Genomic DNA, 18,055 nt, shown 5'->3' on the forward strand with positions numbered 1-18,055 from the left:
TCTGTGACAGCTCCAAGAAATTGAACGACATTAGGATGTGTAGCTTTACAAGTAATTGTACTTCGTGCTTGAAATCTTGGCTGAATCATAACAAGGCAACTGGTAAGAAGCTATTTCTCACTATTCATAGAATTAACCATACAATATGATAAAGCACATATTTCATTAGACAAAAATGTATTTGCATTAAGTTGAATTCTGAAACGATGCTACAATAATATCCAGCGAGTATTCTATGTCTCACAGCCTAAAAAGGTAAATTGAAAAAAAATGCAATTTAAAAATAGCATTCCCAGATGAGAACAGGGCCGTGTTAGGTCTTATGCATTAAAAATATCAAACACATGAAGATGGATATTTCCATTCCAAATAGTTCATAAAAGATGATTTTGCAAGATCCACTAGCTATATGGAAATCTCAATCATTGAAAATTCAGGTTTTAAAAGAATGGTGAGAAAAAGGCAATGACATTTCGCTGACTTTTTTGAACAAAACAAAGACCTAATTATCCAAGAATTATTTAAGGAAAATTGTGGGTATTACAATCCTCCATACCTTCTGAAAAGCATGATCCAGGATGTGAGAGAGGTTTCTAGCTGGATCGAATTGGGAAAATACAAAAAATAGCCAAGAACAGAAAAAGGTTTCAGTATCTTTCATCTACTGAGCGAAAATGTTCCAGCGGTGATCTGATGGCAGGCTCTCTTTCAGCTTTTCAAGCCTCCTGAGAATCTGAATAAAGGTTGGCCTCGTGTTCATATCAGTGGCCCAGCATTGCACAGTCAAGCTAATTATGGGTGTTATAATTACGAGCAAATGGTAGAGGAATGACTTATTTGTGGAAAGGGTTTCAATACTTACTCCCTCAGTTCCTGGACATATCCTTTATTATGGAACAACGGAAGGTTTCCCTCTGCGACAAGCTTAGCAGCTTCATACGGTTTCTGGGCTGAAAATGGAGGAACACCTTCCAGCATCTGAATAAACAATCAAGAACTTTTTAAAGATAGATCCAAACATAGAAAATTCACCAAATTGCTACTCAGAAATATGCATACCTCATATAATATCATCGCAAAAGAGAAAACATCAACTTTCTTATCATATTTTCTGTGCTTGAATACTTCCGGAGCCATGTATCTATCTAGTTATTTGAATAGAAATCAGAAGATAACTAAATCCACCTGAAATTGGTGTTGGATTGATAAACTAAAATTTTCACTCACAGCTCCCAGTTTCTCCAGTCATTTTGTACACATCATGCAAATGTTGTACTCTGATCAGCTTGCTCAGTCCAAAATCCCCAACCTTTAAATGTTCCGCATTTGTATTGACAAATGGGGAAATTTTCTTCAAATGCATTCAAATCAGGTATAGTTCTGAGAATTTGGAGAGTAAATAAGGAAGTTATTTAGCTCCAAAGAAAGTGATTAAGTTGTAGTCGTGGATAATTGCAAAAGAAGATATACCTGGCCATATCTAGGGCAAAGTTAACAGCCAAAGATGGACTAAGTGGACCTTTGTCCTCTAGGAACTGATGAAGATCACCCTGAATGACAAAAAGAATGAAATTCACTCAGCAAACAAGATGATCTTACTATCCCTTCTGAGAGGAGGAAAAAAGCCAGCTAATCATTTTCAGACCCCTCCCAGAAATTCGGTGACTAACATCAAGGGTTTCCTATCTGTGACAGCTCCAAGAAATTGAACGACATTAGGATGTCGTAGCTTTACAAGTAATTGTACTTCGTGCTTGAAATCTTGACTGAATCATAACAAGGCAACTGGTAAGAAGCTATTTCTCACTATTCATAGAATTAACCATACAATATGATAAAGCACATATTTCATTAGACAAAAATGTATTTGCATTAAGTTGAATTCTGAAACGATGCTACAATAATATCCATCGAGTATTCTATGTCTCACAGCCTAAAAAGGTAAATTGAAAAAAAATGCAATTCACTAAAATCACCAATGTCGGTAGCATTCCCAGATGAGAAGGGTCGAGGGCTGTGTTAGGTCTTGCCAACTAGCATTAAAAATATCAAACACATGAAGATGGATATTAGTCCATTCCAAATAGTTCATATAAGATGATTTTGCAAGATCCACTAGCTATATGGAAATCTCAATCATTGAAAATTCAGGTTTTAAAAGAATGGTGAGAAAAAGGCAATGACATATTTCCCTGACTTTTTTGAACAAAACGAAAGACCTAACCAGCATAAGAAAGACTTTGCATTCTAGGATGGAAAAGAAATGGATTATGGCATAATTTTTGCCAAGGGATTCCTCTCCTGCATTAAAGACTCTAAATGCTATGTCCTTATGTTGTCTCCAATACAAAAATTCTGTCTAGCTTAGCCACAGAAATCTCTCAAATCCAAGTCAGTGTCAGACACACAGAATCCTCTGTTAATGATTTATTGGGGCTCCCCACCAAGCCTAATTATTGTTGTCTCTGATAGGAAGTATAAGTTACACTTTAATAAGAAATGTGATTCATAGCACACGATGTATAACATTTCATAATGCTTAAGCCCAAGTAATTTTTCATAATGCTTAAGCCCAAGTAATTTGTGGATCTAAGGCTTCGGGATTAACTCAATTAGCCTTTATCACTTCTTATGTGAGACCAAACTTGTGTGAAATATTATATGTTAATGCCAAAGAAGATACTATTGCCAAGACATCACAGCATGTTTATAGCAGTTCATGAATGGAAGACATTGTATACAGGTCATAATGTAAATGAACAGGTGGTAACGAAGAGGAAATTCCTTCAGTGGAAGAAAAGAAATTTACAAAGAAAACAGAGCTGTAAAAGAAAAAAAAAGTCAATTTCTAGAAAAATGTCAATCATCAAATATTTAATTGAACGCCCTTTTAATATTTTTTTTTGAAAAAAAATTCCTTTTGATTATTTGTATAATTTGAAATGCTCTTTTAAATTAAACACTTTAAATAAAAGAAAAAAAAAGTCGAGATAAGGTATTTAAATTATACCCTTTAAATTATATTTTAGGTACTACCGTATCAGTGTTATAAATTTAGAAGATGCAATTTTTGAACATGTGTTTAAACCCCATAGATGAGGCAAACCAGAGAAGCCATAATCAAATTTAATTCTTATACCATTTGATAAAGGATGAGATTTTAACCTTTCTAAATTTCATAATACAATTAATTCATCTTTAAAAAAACGCTAAACTTATTTCTAAATGCAACTAAAACGAATTGTGTAATGAAATTATAACACTAAGAGCCTCCATAAATTGGGACATCATACAAATCATCTACCAGCTATGAGAGAATTTGCCCTCATCCAACTTGATACTGAATTACAACATCAACAATGGAGTCTGATTTTCTGTTCAAAAAATGCTTAGGGTGTTCATTCAACCACCACCATTTTGCTAGTTAGATTCAACTGCCAAGAGTAACAAATCTCCATAAATCAGATAATTTAATCTCATGCTTTTTAATTTCTATATTGCAGCACGTACTGCAACTTTAGAAACAAGAATCCTGAAATATAATTCATCAGTGAAAACATTGATATCGCTTCTTGCAAAAGGAAGACAACTTCCTAAAAAAACAAAGAAGCAAACAAGGTCTTCGAGTAAATGGTTTCCAAGGAAGAAGTATCTGCATCCAACTTGAACAATCCTATCTGTTATACTCGGAGCTTAGACTGAGACCCGGAGTGGCAAAGTGATGACCCAACCCGAGCCATGATTTGATGTCCTCTTGGTTTATGGAAGTGGCCACTTGAGGAGATGGAGTCATTTGGTATGGTGCTCTTGCATAGATCCTGAAAATTTTGAGTTCAACCGATTAAACTAGCTGAAACAACCAACCACTTCTTGTGCATTTGCAGACAAGGATTACTTACCGATCCTTTCTTTTCTCGAGGAATCGTTGGAGCGAAACCTTTCTAGCAATAGGAAGATCTGCAGTTCAACAATAGAACATAGAGATCAGTAACTAATCATACTAAGTATACTATCATCTTGCAAGAGATTCCAACAAAATATTGGTTTGGTGACATGGGTTGATGCACTACCAGAGAGATTAGGCTGTGCTGGTTTCGACAGATTGGGTTGGGGAACCACAGGATTTCTAGCAGCTTTAGGAACCAAGGTTGAGTTTTTTGGATGAGAGCATAATCTTGAGCTTGTCACAGCTTCAGCAAGGGGGGAAGGGGGTTCACAGGTCAAGTTATCAGCAGTGGAGCTCCCCTTGCTTGCTAGCTGCATCAGATCCTTAGCTTTCTCGGCTGGGAAATTGTCGAACACCAGCACCTTTCCTCCGTAGAAGATTGTAAGTTGTGATTTCTGTGCTACCCTGCAATAAAAGTAGCCAGAGAAATCTGAGATCAAATTTCTGTCTTAGAATGGATCTTACAGTGATTTCTGCCTTAAAATAACATGCGATTTTGTTTTTCCTTTGGCTAGGATCAGAAGCTTCTATTTTTCATGACATCAGAATGAAGGGATGAGAGCTGAGACCTGGAATCCAGCGACGGTGAGGTGAGGAAGCCAGTACGCTGGGGAAAGAGATCCATAGGGTTCTCTTGGGAAACGACCTCCCCTTCGCTTTCCCTTTCGCTGTCCTGTCCGCCCGAGACGTCCGCCCCTGGCAGCAAGCTCATAGTGATCGGCGGCTGAAACGACTCCGATTTGCCTGAAAAATCCGACGCAATGATCAACAAACGAAGCTTCCGGAAGAGAAGCAAAAAGTCCGAAAGAAATAACTATGAAAACAAGGTAGGAAAGCAACCAGCAACGACATCAAGAGCAAAAATTTTCAAGCATCCGACAGAACCTCCGCGATCCCACACCAATTAATATAGAAATAATCGAGATTTGCCAAGAAAAAGGATCGAACAAGGTCGAATCAACATCAAACGATGGTAAGATCAAGATCAAGGGGATCTCACCTTTAGACGCTACCTGGGCTATCCCGAGCCCTAAATCGGCCGCGCCGCCCTTCTCCTTGATGTACTGGCTGAGGAGACTGCAGGCCACCGCGAAGTTGCTCGACCCCTGCTTCCGCGCCGCATCCGCCATCTCCAAACCCCCAATTTCACGCAAAGCAAGCAGGAGAGAATCCGGCGAGGTTCGCCGACCGGGAACCGCGTTAAGATCGAAGGCGTCTGCGGGTCTTGCTTCCTCCGCCTTCCTAGGCCTTTATTTATATTTACATCCAGCTTCCATTTAACGCACGTGATTCTCGAGCCCTGAAGCTGCCGAATAATTATTTAATTAACGATAAATATTCTTTTTAATTCGCGCTTTTCAATTTGGTCCGTGAGATTTCGTTTTTTTCGTTGGTTTATAAAAAAAATCAAAATAAAAATCAAACCATACTGCTTTATTTCTTAAAAGTCAAGTTAATTCTCGTGCAGTTTTAAAATTTATTTTAAAAATTATTATTACTATAATCAGAGAGAAAAGAAATTAATTAGTCTGGTAAAACCAGGGACCAAAATGAAATTATCAATTTAACAAGGGGAAGGGAAGGAAAATTAATTTAGCACGCGAGTCACGAGAAGCATCGGGCGGGGGTGGAAACGGAAGAGTCTAGCGACCGAGTCCACCGGGGCGCAAAATGGAAATAACGAATTATTCGAGGGATGATTGTGAATAATTAAATGGGGTCGGTCGGTCGGACGGAGGCGAGTAAAACGTGGGGAAATTGGAAGGCAGAGGAAGCTGCGGAGTTGGGTTGGAAATTTCAATTTTGAATAATTAATGGGTGGTGGCGAGAGATGTGACGTGTAGGTCAATTCAGCGGCGTGTTGTGTGTGGAGCTGGCGCCGTGACGGGTGAGTCACGTGGATGTCGATGAGCATTGGGACTTTTTGCGTTTGCGTCCTGAATAAATCTAAAATATAATATATATATACATAAAACATTTTAGAAAAGAAGTAAAAGGATTAAAATTCAAATTCCGATAAGAATAAATATTTTTAAAATTAATCTATAAATATACATAAATTATGTTTTAAATCCATCCAATCGATAAACAAGATAAGATCGTCTTCGTCTATCTACCCTGTTGAATTATAAAAATAAATAAATAAATACAAGACAAGTTGAATCAATCAGAACAGACAAAACTACCTTAAGTGGTGGATAAGATCAATGCCTTTGACTCTAAAGAGAGTTGGGTCACCTACCTACCTTCTTGTTCTTGGTGGTTTGACTGCCTATTAATAATCAGGCTTTCTGAACAAGTAGATGCTAGTTTATCTGAACTGGATTATTGCATTTATGTTTAAGAAATTAAAGAAAATAAAAGTTTTTTTTTCGAACTATTGCTTTTCTTATAAATATAGATACAATCTTTACATACTGATGAACTCTTTCACTATTTGACTCCAGGAAGCAAAGTGCTGGCCTGGAAGAACAAGAATCAATTAACTTTCTTGGAGGAAGAAGAACGTTCCTGCAATTAACTAAACCTGTAGGATGTTACTGAACAAGAGAGTCATACAAATTTATACTGATTGGTAAAAAGAGTCATAGTAAATAGGCAAATCAAATAAAAATGCAAGTATAATAATACAAAAAAACTCCTACTTCATAATCAGCCATTACAAATATGAACTACCAGAACGAAGATTATCCTACCTTTTTTACCATCTAGGAAGAAGGAAACCAAGAGATAAAAAAGAAAGAACACAAGAAATAGTTTGAGTTGATCAAAGGAATGCGGAATTCCGCAGAATGGCCTACAAGGGGAGACAAGACAAGACATGAGAGCTAGTTTCATAATGTTACATTAGTGTATTGAGAAACTTTGTATCACTGCCTCTTCTTACCTCAAAATATACAATGCAAGAATTTTTTTTTGTAGTTTTTTCATCTACTTCCTCTCTGTTTTTTTTTTCTCTCCTCATTTCCCCTTCTTTTCTGACCTTTTCGCATCCATGATGTATATTGTACCGACATTACATCAGTATATCACAACACTCAGCAAACCAGGCTGAGGCTGGCTGAAGAGGATGCCTTCACCCAGCAGGTACTGTTCAACTGCCACCGGAAGCCTCGCGGGAGTTCTGGCACCCTTGGTGTGGTGGCCAGTCCCAACACAAATCATTACGTGCAATTGCTGGCGGGTGGCCCTCGCTGTGCTCCTCAGGGTTCTTAGCTCATGACTCAGAACTTGTAGAGCTTCATTCACATGAAGGCCGTGAAGATCAATCAGGCGGTCTTGTTCCCCACCATAGCTCTGTGTTTTAGCAGATACTGGGTTCCTGATAAAAAAACATGAGGAACAAAGACTCCACTTATTGAATAATCAAATAGCTGCAATCTCAGAGAACCTAACATAGGCTCACAAGACCTATCACAAAAAGAAGTTCAGCATAATTACATGCTAATTAAAATCAGATTAAAAAATTTGTAAATAAATAATGTAATGGCCAAAAGGTCGGGATGCTACCCTATTACTTGTTGCCGGCTAAAGTAAAAGAATTAATAAGTTATTTTGATAGATTGTGACAGTACAATAGCATGAGTTGAAAGAAAAAACAATAAAGTAATAGCTAGAATTGGACTAAGAACTCGTTCATGTCTGCATCTAAAGTGAAAAAGTCAACAAAATTTCTATCCATTGTGAATTCACCAAAATGCAGGATATTGAATTGTTGGTCCTCTGTCTGTGCATTGCATGGCAATGTAATAAATGTAGCAACAATGGATTCCTCCAGAGGAGAATAAATAAAAATACTGGGATATATAAGCTTTTAGCTATGAATGTCCAACCTTTTTCGGTAGATCTCTTCTTTGGCTTTTTCATGAGCTGCTTTCATATGCATGTTGTACAACTGTCCCTTGAAGCTCAATTCCTTAGCTAAAGCCTTGTTTCCAATTAGATAGGCTTGTCTTGCCTGTAAATATATTCCATGAAGATGTCTAATTTCTACAATCAACTCTTTAAGTACATGTTAACAAACCACACTTTCTCAACAACAAATTGGCTCTCATAGGCACAACGGTTGAAACTAGCCAAAAAAAAAGGTGATAGTTATAACATAAAGGGGAATTCATGTACTACAGTGATAAGTGAGTTCTTCTAGCCCATTACCACGTAATGCTATGGGGCTTTCTTGTGTGTTAACTGCTTAGTATGCTTTGTTAACAATTCTCTAGAAGAACAGTTATAACATTTAACTCTATAGAAATTGGAAAAAAAAAAAAAGAGCTAGACATTGAGCAAATGAAAATTCAGGAGCCCAAAAAACTAAAAATGCTGTAACTATAGACATGGGATACGAAAGGGGAGAAAATTCATGTATAAGAGACCCTTTCTGGCATCAAGCACAGTTGCACTAAGTACCTAGTTGATTTGCAGATTTAGGCACATATTAACGAGAGTAAGAACAAAGCTAACATATCCTTTTTTTTCTTCAAGAAATTTGGCAGTAATTTCTTTGTTAATCTAATCTTTAAAAAATTGTGAATAGCTAATGCAACTTGAAGCTTAATTTTGGAAATATTATCGTGAGGATAATTTAGACAAAAGGAAATTAGTTGTTTGTATTGAAGAGCAAGATAACCAAGAAAACATTAAACAAGAGCAATTGGATTACCTTCGAGATAGAGACATCCATAACTAATAAATCTAACATACATTGAAATATGTAATAGTATGATAGTATTTAATTATCTTAAAATATTATATAATCATTTGATTTGATAAATATCACTATCAAAATTCTCATATTACTATATTATAGTAAATTAGAAAGAAATTAAAATAAATTGATGCAGGTCTCCATTGCAAAGCAAAACTCAATAACCAATCAACACTCCAAGAAAAAAAATATTGAGCCAACAAAGACTGAAAATAACAAAGATTTCATTTATTGCCAATTTGGTCCCCATAGCCCAATAAATGTCAATTTGGTTCACGAAGTTGTTATGGGCTCATTTTTTCCCCCTCTAAAAAATTTATTTTCAGTCTAAAATATCCAAAACCATGCATTTATGCAAACTTATGAATCTAATTAACTATAATATAGGAGCCCGAACCTAGTCATATAGATAAAAACAAAATACTTTAGACTAACATCACTCCAATATCCAAAGACTATTAAGTAATGAAGTTTTCTCAGACACAATTGCAATGACATACTGTAACTAAAAATTAATATTTGGAAGAATTTTAATGAAATAATTTAAATAAATATTTTTTGAAATTAACTTGAAACTGTAAGAATCCCTAATTGTTTAAAAAAACTTTCATAATTCTTAAATTAAACTTAATATAAAGTAATAAATTTTTAAAAAAATTAAAAACATTAAGATAACTTAAAATTTATCCCAAAAGCCTCGGACATTTTTCTTGAATGCTAGTGGAGCTCTTTGTATTATATGCAATTGATTCTAATTTTAAATTGATAAAAAAAATTAACATTGATTTATAACACAAATGTCAAGAGGTTACCAATTGCATTAAAATCTTATAAATCCATAGTATGTTGCCTATGAAATTTTCGTGTTAGTAGTAAGGAATGAAATCTCGAGCGTTTCATCCTGACACGGGCAAAAAATTTCAAGGCTCTAATGCCGATGCACCCCGAGGCCCCACTAGGCCCTCGCGACTCGTCCGGAGGGATCCCCGCTTGTGGCACAATGCATCCGGAGGCATCGTCAGGCTCGCGCAACACCTCCGGCATCATGCAGTAGTGGGGATGAATTGCGCAAGTGCGGAACAAGGGCAGAACAACGAACTTAGGTTTAATTAAATTAATAATTTTAATCAACTGCCAACTACTATAATTGAGATAATTTAAATAAAATTAATTAAAGTCTAATAAAATTATCTTATTATATATATGTTTAAAAAGATTATTTTTTATTTTTAAATATTTAGATTAAATTTTTTATTTTTAATTAATATATTTTATATTTAAAAAATATCGAAACTATATCGACACGGCACGATACAGTACCGAAACTATATCGTTCCAGTCCGAAATCGAAACCTCGACACGGATCGAGATTTTAAACCTTGGTTAAGAGGAAAATAAATAAATCAGCATGCAGGATTACTTTCATTATATATAAATAATAGATAATTGTAGAAAGACCAATAACCATGAAACTTTCCCATTTAGCCTAATTTCCTATGCAGTCTATGCACCATAGTTCTTTTAATTATTTGCTAAGATCTTGTTATCTATACTGCTCTTACATATTACCAGCTATAAAGTACTCATGAATATCACTGTTGAGAGTAGTGGAACTATCAAACAATCATTCTACAAAACATACTTTATCATTGCGAATAATGAGCCTATTCATTACTAGGCACCAATTAGAGAATATCTACCTGATCAAAGCATGCATTTCGAAGGCGTGCCAAATCACGAGCTTCCTCTCTTGTCTCCGAATAAATATTTGCTGTAAAGAAAAAACTAGGAAACATATAAGCAAAACATTTACCTATACTAAGAGGGAATTTATAAAACAAAGTGCACAAGTTAGAGAGAGGTCATCTTGAGAATATTTATTACCCACTGCATCCCCAGTCTCAAGCCAAACAGGAGATGATCGAACTGCACCTGAACTATTCCATTTATCTCCATATGCGATTTTAGTGCTACCATTATATGCACTACCTAAAACTTGGGAACTTCTACTTGAACCAGCATTACCATCAGAACCATTTCTTTCAAATTTCCAGTGACCAGAATCCTGGGTTGCTAGCTTCCTAACAGTAGAGGCAAAATCAATTTGGCCTTTTGATATGACAGGAGATCTATATGAATCAGACACATATTGATTATCTCCATATTTTGACAACCCATTCTGAGAATGAGCTACTGGAAGGGCAGGAAAGTCCATTGGACTAAAGTTTGGGGCAGCCAATGAATTTGAATCCGAGTTCGGATCAAAACTGTTATCAACTTGAAGCTGCAACAAAAAATAAATTGTCAGGAGCCCTTAACACCCATTTAGTTAGACCACAGTTTAATGAATCACATCCCAGACACCATACTACATTAAGGTAAAAACAAAGCAGAATAATTCTTACTAATTCATGATTAAACATCAAAAACAAACCAAAGGAACATTGATAGCTAGCATCCACCTAATTATGGTCAGAAATTGTCAAATTAGAATGAAGGATAAGAACTTGTCAGAAACAAGCCATGAGAGAAGCAGTGTTTCTCCTGTCGCTATCTGTGACATAATTGTTTTCTGACAGGAAAAGTAATGGGATAGAAGGATGTTCGCAAACCTCAATATTGCCTTCATAATCATAATGTTGGCTGTGGGATGGCTACATTTAAGCAGATACCTTCCAAAGGTCAAAGTTGTCCTAACAATCATCAAAATGTCTTCCAATTTACAATAACTGATAAGTTGTAAAAATGTCAGCCCATAAACTAAAGGAGAAAAAGTGTGCCTTTGCTTTTAACCATAACGAACCAGCCAGAATGTTTTTGGAAATCCTGAATCATAATTTGCTAATATGTTCCTCCTTTTCCTCTAAATATCAATCTACTTAGGTTGGGGATAAAGTGGTCCTAAAAGAATCCTACAATACTGTTGCTAAGTACATTCACATATATAACACCACCTTGCCCAAAAGAGAAACAGAAAGATGCAACAACCTCTCATCTATACATATGGGCTATAGAAGAGATACACTTATGAGCCAAACTATGCTCGAATCTTTTTACTCTACTTCAAAAGATTAAGGAATTCTCTTTTTTTTTCTTTTCAATATTTCTAAATCCAGAGCAATGATTCAGTGTTAATGATAAACATTTTGATGAATTTGTTTGAACAGTTTTATACTGGAAAGTAGTATCATCAAGCATCCAGACCATTTTAATTAAAAAAATGCAAATAAATTCTCTGAAATTCAGAAAATAATTCTGCTTATTTAACATTTGATAAATTGTTACAAAGATTGTAAACTTACTGAGGTCACATATTGACAATCCCAACCAGAAATGAATTTAATTTTCCCACAGATGTTCCCATATTCATCTAAGGATTGAAATGCAGAACCTTGCTTTCAATTCCAAGCAAAGTTTAGATGTTAAAATTTTGTGAAATTACCATTTACGTTTACATCCTTGCAATATCAGATAAATTATCTAACAAGGGAACCCTATCTTTACTTTTTCAAAGTCTAAGAACTAATCCATAGATTCAATGACAACCACCATATTATAATTTATCCATAAGTATCCTGAATGACCACAATACCTCGAGCTGAGTTAGGATCTCAACTGTTAAGTTCAAATCACATCCATTTCCATAATAAATATCTGCAAGGCTCTGAGCAGCAAATCCAGGAAATTGTGATGTCAGGAACTCAATCGGATCAGTGACCAAATTTTCGGGCAAAGTATTATCACCCATTGAACTAGCAGTAAGATCACCATCATAAAAGTGTCCATCTTGCAGTTCATTTACAAATGACTTACCCCATACATTAGCCATTGAGGTCATGCGAGCAGCCGACAATTGTTCTTTAGCATATATAGATCCAGGGTATCCCACCTTTGCACTCAAGCTGACATTTTCAATGGTAGGAGATAGATCTTGCTTCATATCTAACATCTCTCTGGTCATTGATCCTGGAAATTTGGATTGTTCAGCATTATCATTGATTGACAAACCTGCTAGTGAAAGATGTCCAAGCTCATGCAGTTCTTCTCCTATGACTTCAAAGTCAGGAGTGATATCATCTGGAAGTCGTTGGCGCCAGTACTGATGTACCTCATCGTCTGAGTTATTTGAAGTGTTAGAATCTGATCTATCTAAGACTGTTTTTCTAGAAGATCCTGTAAGATCAAGCTTTGAGGCATCTGAAATTTTGGTGGTTTCATAAGTACATTTAAGAGATGAAGGAACAAATTCAGCTGCATTGGGATTTAAAGCGGTAACTTTGTTCAATGAACTAGACTTTGCAACCGAGGTGTCTGCAAGACCTTTGTTGGAAGAGTTCATTTTTATCTAAAGCACTACTAACTCTTGACTATATACAATTTTTGATACAAGGAGAAAGTTTCAGGAAGGTTTATCCAAGACCTGCAATGATATTTGTAAATGAAATAAAATCAGACACAACTATAATCTGAACAAGGAACACGAGGAAAGGTCAGTAATAAAGATCATCATCTCCAACATATAATAAAAAAATATTCTTTTTGACAATCTCATATGTAGTTTCAACCTAAAAACTCAGTACCAACAAAGATTTAAAAAATTGTATGCTACAATGCAACATCATAACAATTGATATCAGAAGGCCAAAAATATATGCAATGAAGAAGAATCTAAGCCATAACACTGGACATTAAATGGACACAATTTACATCTTACACTCCAAGCAGATCTCAGCAAACACACAGATTTAAGCGTCCAAAAGCAAAGCAACAGACATCCAAACACAAGCAGAAGCTAAAAGCCGAACCCTAAATCAAAACGTCACTAAATCCTCAATCAACACGAAATTGAATACATACAATATAAATTTTGAATCAAAGTCGAAACAAATCAACCTTCCGTGAGATTCTCCTTATTCGAAGATTCCATCAACTAAAAAGCAGATCCACGCAAAAAAAAATACCGTCAGTAACCAAGGAAAATAAGAAACAACAAGGAGGCCAAGAAAGATTCAAAAAAGGCCCCACCTTTCCTGAGATCGATGAGAGGATATATGGCTGGGAACCGATCCATCAAGTAAAACGAAAAGAAAATGGTGAAAAACAAGCAAGCTTCTTTTTTTCTCCTCCTTTGAGAGCCAAGCAACCTCCTCGGATTCGCCTGCCCTCAAGCTGCCTCTGCCTCTGCCTCGGAGGAGGATACCACCAGCTAGTCTTAAAACCTGCGCGATCCCACGCCGACTGCAGGCGCCGCCACATGAAGGAGCTCCATTTCGGGAATCGAAGAAGAAGAAAAAGGAGTAGAGAAGAGAAGAGAAGACAAACCCCAAATCTTGCCCTCGCTTCCTCTCCTCTCGATTTCGCTCCGCCTCTCCCTTTACCTTCCGGTTGACCCCTGGCCTTATAAAATTGCGAGAAGCGATAGGATTAGGACGTGAAGGCTTTTCCTACAATCCTAGCCGTCCATTTTTCTCACCCAGGCAGCATCATTACCGTTCCACTTGATCTCCCGTTACCTGCGGCTTTACTTAATCAATCACCGTCCATGCCTAATCGCACGGCTAGTTTTCCTCGATCCGTTCTCATTTTGTTCTTTCGCCATGTATTGAGCTTTGAAGCCTCAGAAGCCAATTTCAGTTCCCACAAGTTAGCTTTTATAATCAATTTATTATGATTTATTATGATTTTATAATCAATTTTTATCATAAAACAATTGATGTGTTTGTAATGAGCTCAAGTTATAACTTGAGCTCTTGCTAGAACCCCAAAGACTTGGCTTTTATCGACAATACCGCTTTGTTCCTCTAGTCGGTCTGAGCCATACACGACGATTATCATACCGGAACTTCGCGATAAAGCACCTCCATTGTGCTAAGGGAAAACCAAATGGATCGAAATCGAAGCACAAGTGCACCAAGGGGAACTCAGACTACATATAGCAAGCATATCCAGTGATATCATTCATACAGCTTGAATAAACAGCAATGAAGTGATTTTAATCTCGAGAGGCTGACTGAAAGATGAAGAATACAGTAAGAAGTCCCACTAATGCTGTAACAACCAATGCTAGAGTTGGAATTGGTGTCGTAAACCCGAAATTCTACAAAGCAAAGCTAGTTGTTAGCATTTCATAACACTGGGCAACAAGAGATTAAAATCATCCAAAGGGTTTAACTATCAGCTTGGAACTATATATAACAATGTAAACGAAAAATAAGGGTGAGTTTCCGCGAGCGAAGTTCAATTAGCAACTTGAACTATAGTGAGTTTCACCATTCTAACTGAAATTTAACTGGATTTAAGTAGAAACATGAAGAATGACTTGTTTCAAACCTCTAGAAGCCCTTTCCCTGTTGATATTTCGACAGTTATTGCAATGGTAAAACCAACCATCGCAAGCCGACCCAGCCACACATCTAGTCCATTATTCTCCTTGGTTCCCTGCTCACACCTTATGGAAACTGCAGATGTTTCTTGCTGATTAACTTTCCTTCTGTTTGATGTAATCCAGAATGCTGCACGAAAAAGTCTTTCAAATATTAGGATCATAATGAGTGCACTACTCTTGGTAAAATATAGCTCTATTGTTGTTAACTAGGGTCACAAATGATAGAAAATTATGGTAATATATCTGATAGAAAATCTCATAAAACGTTTAAGTTATAAAGCCTATTTTGATTACTGTTGATAAGGCAAGGATGTGATCATTCAGACAGAAATCTTTACATTCAGGAGATGAAAGAAGCAGCACTATGTTAACATATATGATGAAAAAGAGAAGAGAAAAACAAGAAGTTGGATGATAATCTACCATGTCCTTTTCCAAGAAATGCCCTTCAAGTAAGCACATAGAAGTTCACTTAGCAAAGAACCATAACCATCCAGAATCTAACTCAAATAGACCTGGTGAATGTAAATTTGTTCTGTGAGCCTTAAAAGAAATATTTTTAGGATAACTAAAGACCATAGACAATGCCACCAAATTATTAATATAGTTGTTAGTAGGATGGGCGTGCTCATGTGTGATCGTCAAGCAAAAGTACACAGCGGAATAAAGATGATAAAAATTAGAATGATGCTAGCGCAATGATGTGTAACGCCTCAATCCAAGTCTTAGTACTCGAGTTCACCAAGTTCCCTCCTGAGCTTTAATGCACCAATTTGATTCAAGCCATCTCCAAGGCGATGAGCTCCACAAGCTCCCTGAGCTCAAGTGACCAACTGAATCCAAGCTAAAGCTCTCAAGCAATGAACTCCTTGTTATCTCCACAATCACTGTGTTGCATCTAAGTACTAGCGCGCCCTTGTTGACCTCCACAATCACTACGTGCACTAATCCAAGTTTTTGCACACTTGATGTACATATCAAACCCAAAGAGTAGACTTAACTTATACCATATCACTAACATACTAAAACAATGTGGTTAAGCCCGACCACAAGGCAGTGTTCCCCAAACAGAATTTACTATGGAAGTTTCCTTTCTATCATTTTAGCAACTAGTGGGACCAGGAAACTTAGCTCCTCAAAAATGGAACAATCTATTAATAAATTTACCTTGTGAGGGACTACATTAAAACAAATATTTTCACTATTCCACTCAAAAGTGATTAACTACTTGACAAAAGCTCATATTGGGTACCTCTAAATGTTAAAGCTTATCAATTGAGAGGGTTAGCTAAAGGTATTCAGCATTTAGTCCCAATACACATAGTAGGATATTCTTTGAGATAAAAAAAAATGCACAGCGTATCACAGTAGGATCTAATTCTGCTAAAATTACAGGTGAAATCAAGTGAGTTGCATGGACACACAAGTCGAATGCAAAATGAATGTGGGATGTTTATAACATGAATGCATTATATAGAGCCCCAATATAATTGACAATGAAGCTTAATGATTTCTTAGAGTGAACAGCAATCAACCTTTATTCAGGTACTAATAAGTTAGCATATGTCCTCCTATTTGGCAGGTACTTCATAATGACTATAATCATTATCAAAACTATCACTCGCCCATGTCAATTCTAACAAGAATTGTATACTTTATCCAATATTACATTGGATTTATTTATGCCAATGACACACTAACAGGCTTATGGCAGACATAATTTGATAAGTTGGACAAGGAAATGTTCCATTTAAGTGAAAAACAGAGAAAATGTGAAGAGACAGATTTAGCAAAATTAAAGATCAATTACAAGATTTGACTAGGTACAGTGAAAAATATACCATGTGACCTATCTGAAGGAGAAACAACACTGCAGTTAACAAGAATTTAACTTGATAGGCAATGTGAGATGACAAATAAATATTTACAACAAGGAGCTAAAGACAGATAACAAGAGAGACAGAAAAAAAATGACCTTTTACACAAAGTAGAAATCTACAATAACAGAAGGAAATGGATTTTGGTATGCTCCTTGAATGGAACTACTAAACCGGAGGCCATTACAGAAGCAAGCTCTAGAATATTTAAAATTGTTTCCGTGGAGAGGCACAAGATAAGAAACAATCCCGTGGCCTAAAATCGCCTTCCTCTTGCAAGAAGGGATAAGGAAGGGATAAAAAAATGCTTTTGAAACTCCCACTTGAAGTCATCTTGGCTTGGTGTATGTGGACAACAAACAACACTGCAACCTTCGGTTTTGACAAAAGTCACAAGGTCAAAGTCGCAGACTCATCAATGGAGACTCCAGAACAATGTCCTTAACTTTTTAATATTGTTTTCCCCCTTTATCTGCAACTGAAATTGAGTTAATGCGATCCTTTTCCATAGTTCTCAACTTGTACTATTTCCCCCCTCATCATCCCTCCTTTCACCAAAACAACAAACAAACAAACAAAGCACGTTTGTGCCACTCCCAAAACCACAGACGGAAGACAAAAAGATCAAATCTTTGTAAGACAAGGGTCGATTACCTGTAGTTAAGCCAGGCGTGAAGGACGAAGCGAGCGGCGAAGCTCCGGATGGGGGGAAGCGAGTCGAGCCGCGGGATTTTGAGATCGAAGCACCTACGAATTGAAGGCGACGAATGTTACAAACAGTAGGAGGCCTGGATACTTAAGAATGAGAGAGAGAGAGAGAGAGAGACATGGGGATGAGCCGATATGGTGAGGGGAGACGAAAGGGAGAGCTCGAGCACCGACCGCGGCCATCGGAAAGACAGAGGCGCAATGTTCGAAAGCCTGCTTTCTTTGCCAGCGATCTTGCTTTAGTCCCCGTTTTATCTTCTCACCGGCGCTTCTCCGCCACTTGGTCTGTAGCAGCTCGTGATTCGGCTCCTTCCGTTACGCGAGAAGGAATCGTTGACATGCAACAATATATACCGGAACGGCGGAATAGAACAGAGCGATTATAAAATAACATTATAACGAAATAACATATATTAATTTACAGGGGATTATAA

At 36.7% G+C, this 18,055-nt stretch overlaps 4 protein-coding genes across 4 annotated transcripts; all 4 read right to left on the reverse strand.

Moving 5' to 3' along the window:
- Positions 1-661: 661 nt before the first annotated feature.
- Positions 662-1,759, reverse strand: LOC141814048 (serine/threonine-protein kinase VIK-like). The gene is made up of 6 exons (XM_074702048.1): positions 1,646-1,759; positions 1,431-1,550; positions 1,228-1,354; positions 1,060-1,145; positions 863-978; positions 662-788 (listed from the first exon to the last, which is right to left on the reverse strand). The coding sequence occupies exons 1-6, from the start codon at positions 1,670-1,672 to the stop codon at positions 662-664; spliced, it is 603 nt and encodes a 200-aa protein (XP_074558149.1). The 5' UTR covers positions 1,673-1,759.
- Positions 1,760-3,457: 1,698 nt separating this feature from the next.
- On the reverse strand, positions 3,458-5,169 carry LOC141813812 (protein TIFY 10a-like). Its single transcript, XM_074701798.1, has 5 exons — positions 4,947-5,169; positions 4,516-4,690; positions 4,071-4,351; positions 3,900-3,957; positions 3,458-3,818 (listed from the first exon to the last, which is right to left on the reverse strand). Exons 1-5 carry the CDS (start codon positions 5,074-5,076, stop codon positions 3,674-3,676), a joined length of 789 nt encoding a protein of 262 aa, XP_074557899.1. The 5' UTR covers positions 5,077-5,169; the 3' UTR covers positions 3,458-3,673.
- A 1,486-nt stretch (positions 5,170-6,655) lies between these two features.
- Positions 6,656-14,012, reverse strand: LOC141813276 (polyadenylate-binding protein-interacting protein 7-like). Its single transcript, XM_074701215.1, has 6 exons — positions 13,677-14,012; positions 12,244-13,071; positions 10,536-10,935; positions 10,352-10,422; positions 7,780-7,904; positions 6,656-7,268 (listed from the first exon to the last, which is right to left on the reverse strand). Exons 2-6 carry the CDS (start codon positions 12,988-12,990, stop codon positions 6,968-6,970), a joined length of 1,644 nt encoding a protein of 547 aa, XP_074557316.1. The 5' UTR covers positions 12,991-13,071; positions 13,677-14,012; the 3' UTR covers positions 6,656-6,967.
- Positions 14,013-14,557: 545 nt separating this feature from the next.
- On the reverse strand, positions 14,558-17,861 carry LOC141813883 (stress enhanced protein 1, chloroplastic-like). Its single transcript, XM_074701882.1, has 4 exons — positions 17,741-17,861; positions 17,568-17,660; positions 14,982-15,163; positions 14,558-14,748 (listed from the first exon to the last, which is right to left on the reverse strand). The coding sequence occupies exons 1-4, from the start codon at positions 17,802-17,804 to the stop codon at positions 14,644-14,646; spliced, it is 444 nt and encodes a 147-aa protein (XP_074557983.1). The 5' UTR covers positions 17,805-17,861; the 3' UTR covers positions 14,558-14,643.
- Positions 17,862-18,055: the final 194 nt, after the last annotated feature.

This window comes from Curcuma longa, chromosome 20 (genome assembly GCF_044706935.1).
Source record: "Curcuma longa cultivar G26 ecotype Majalengka, Jawa Barat chromosome 20, ITB_CL_G26_1.1, whole genome shotgun sequence".
NCBI classification, from domain to species: Eukaryota; Viridiplantae; Streptophyta; class Magnoliopsida; order Zingiberales; family Zingiberaceae; genus Curcuma; species Curcuma longa.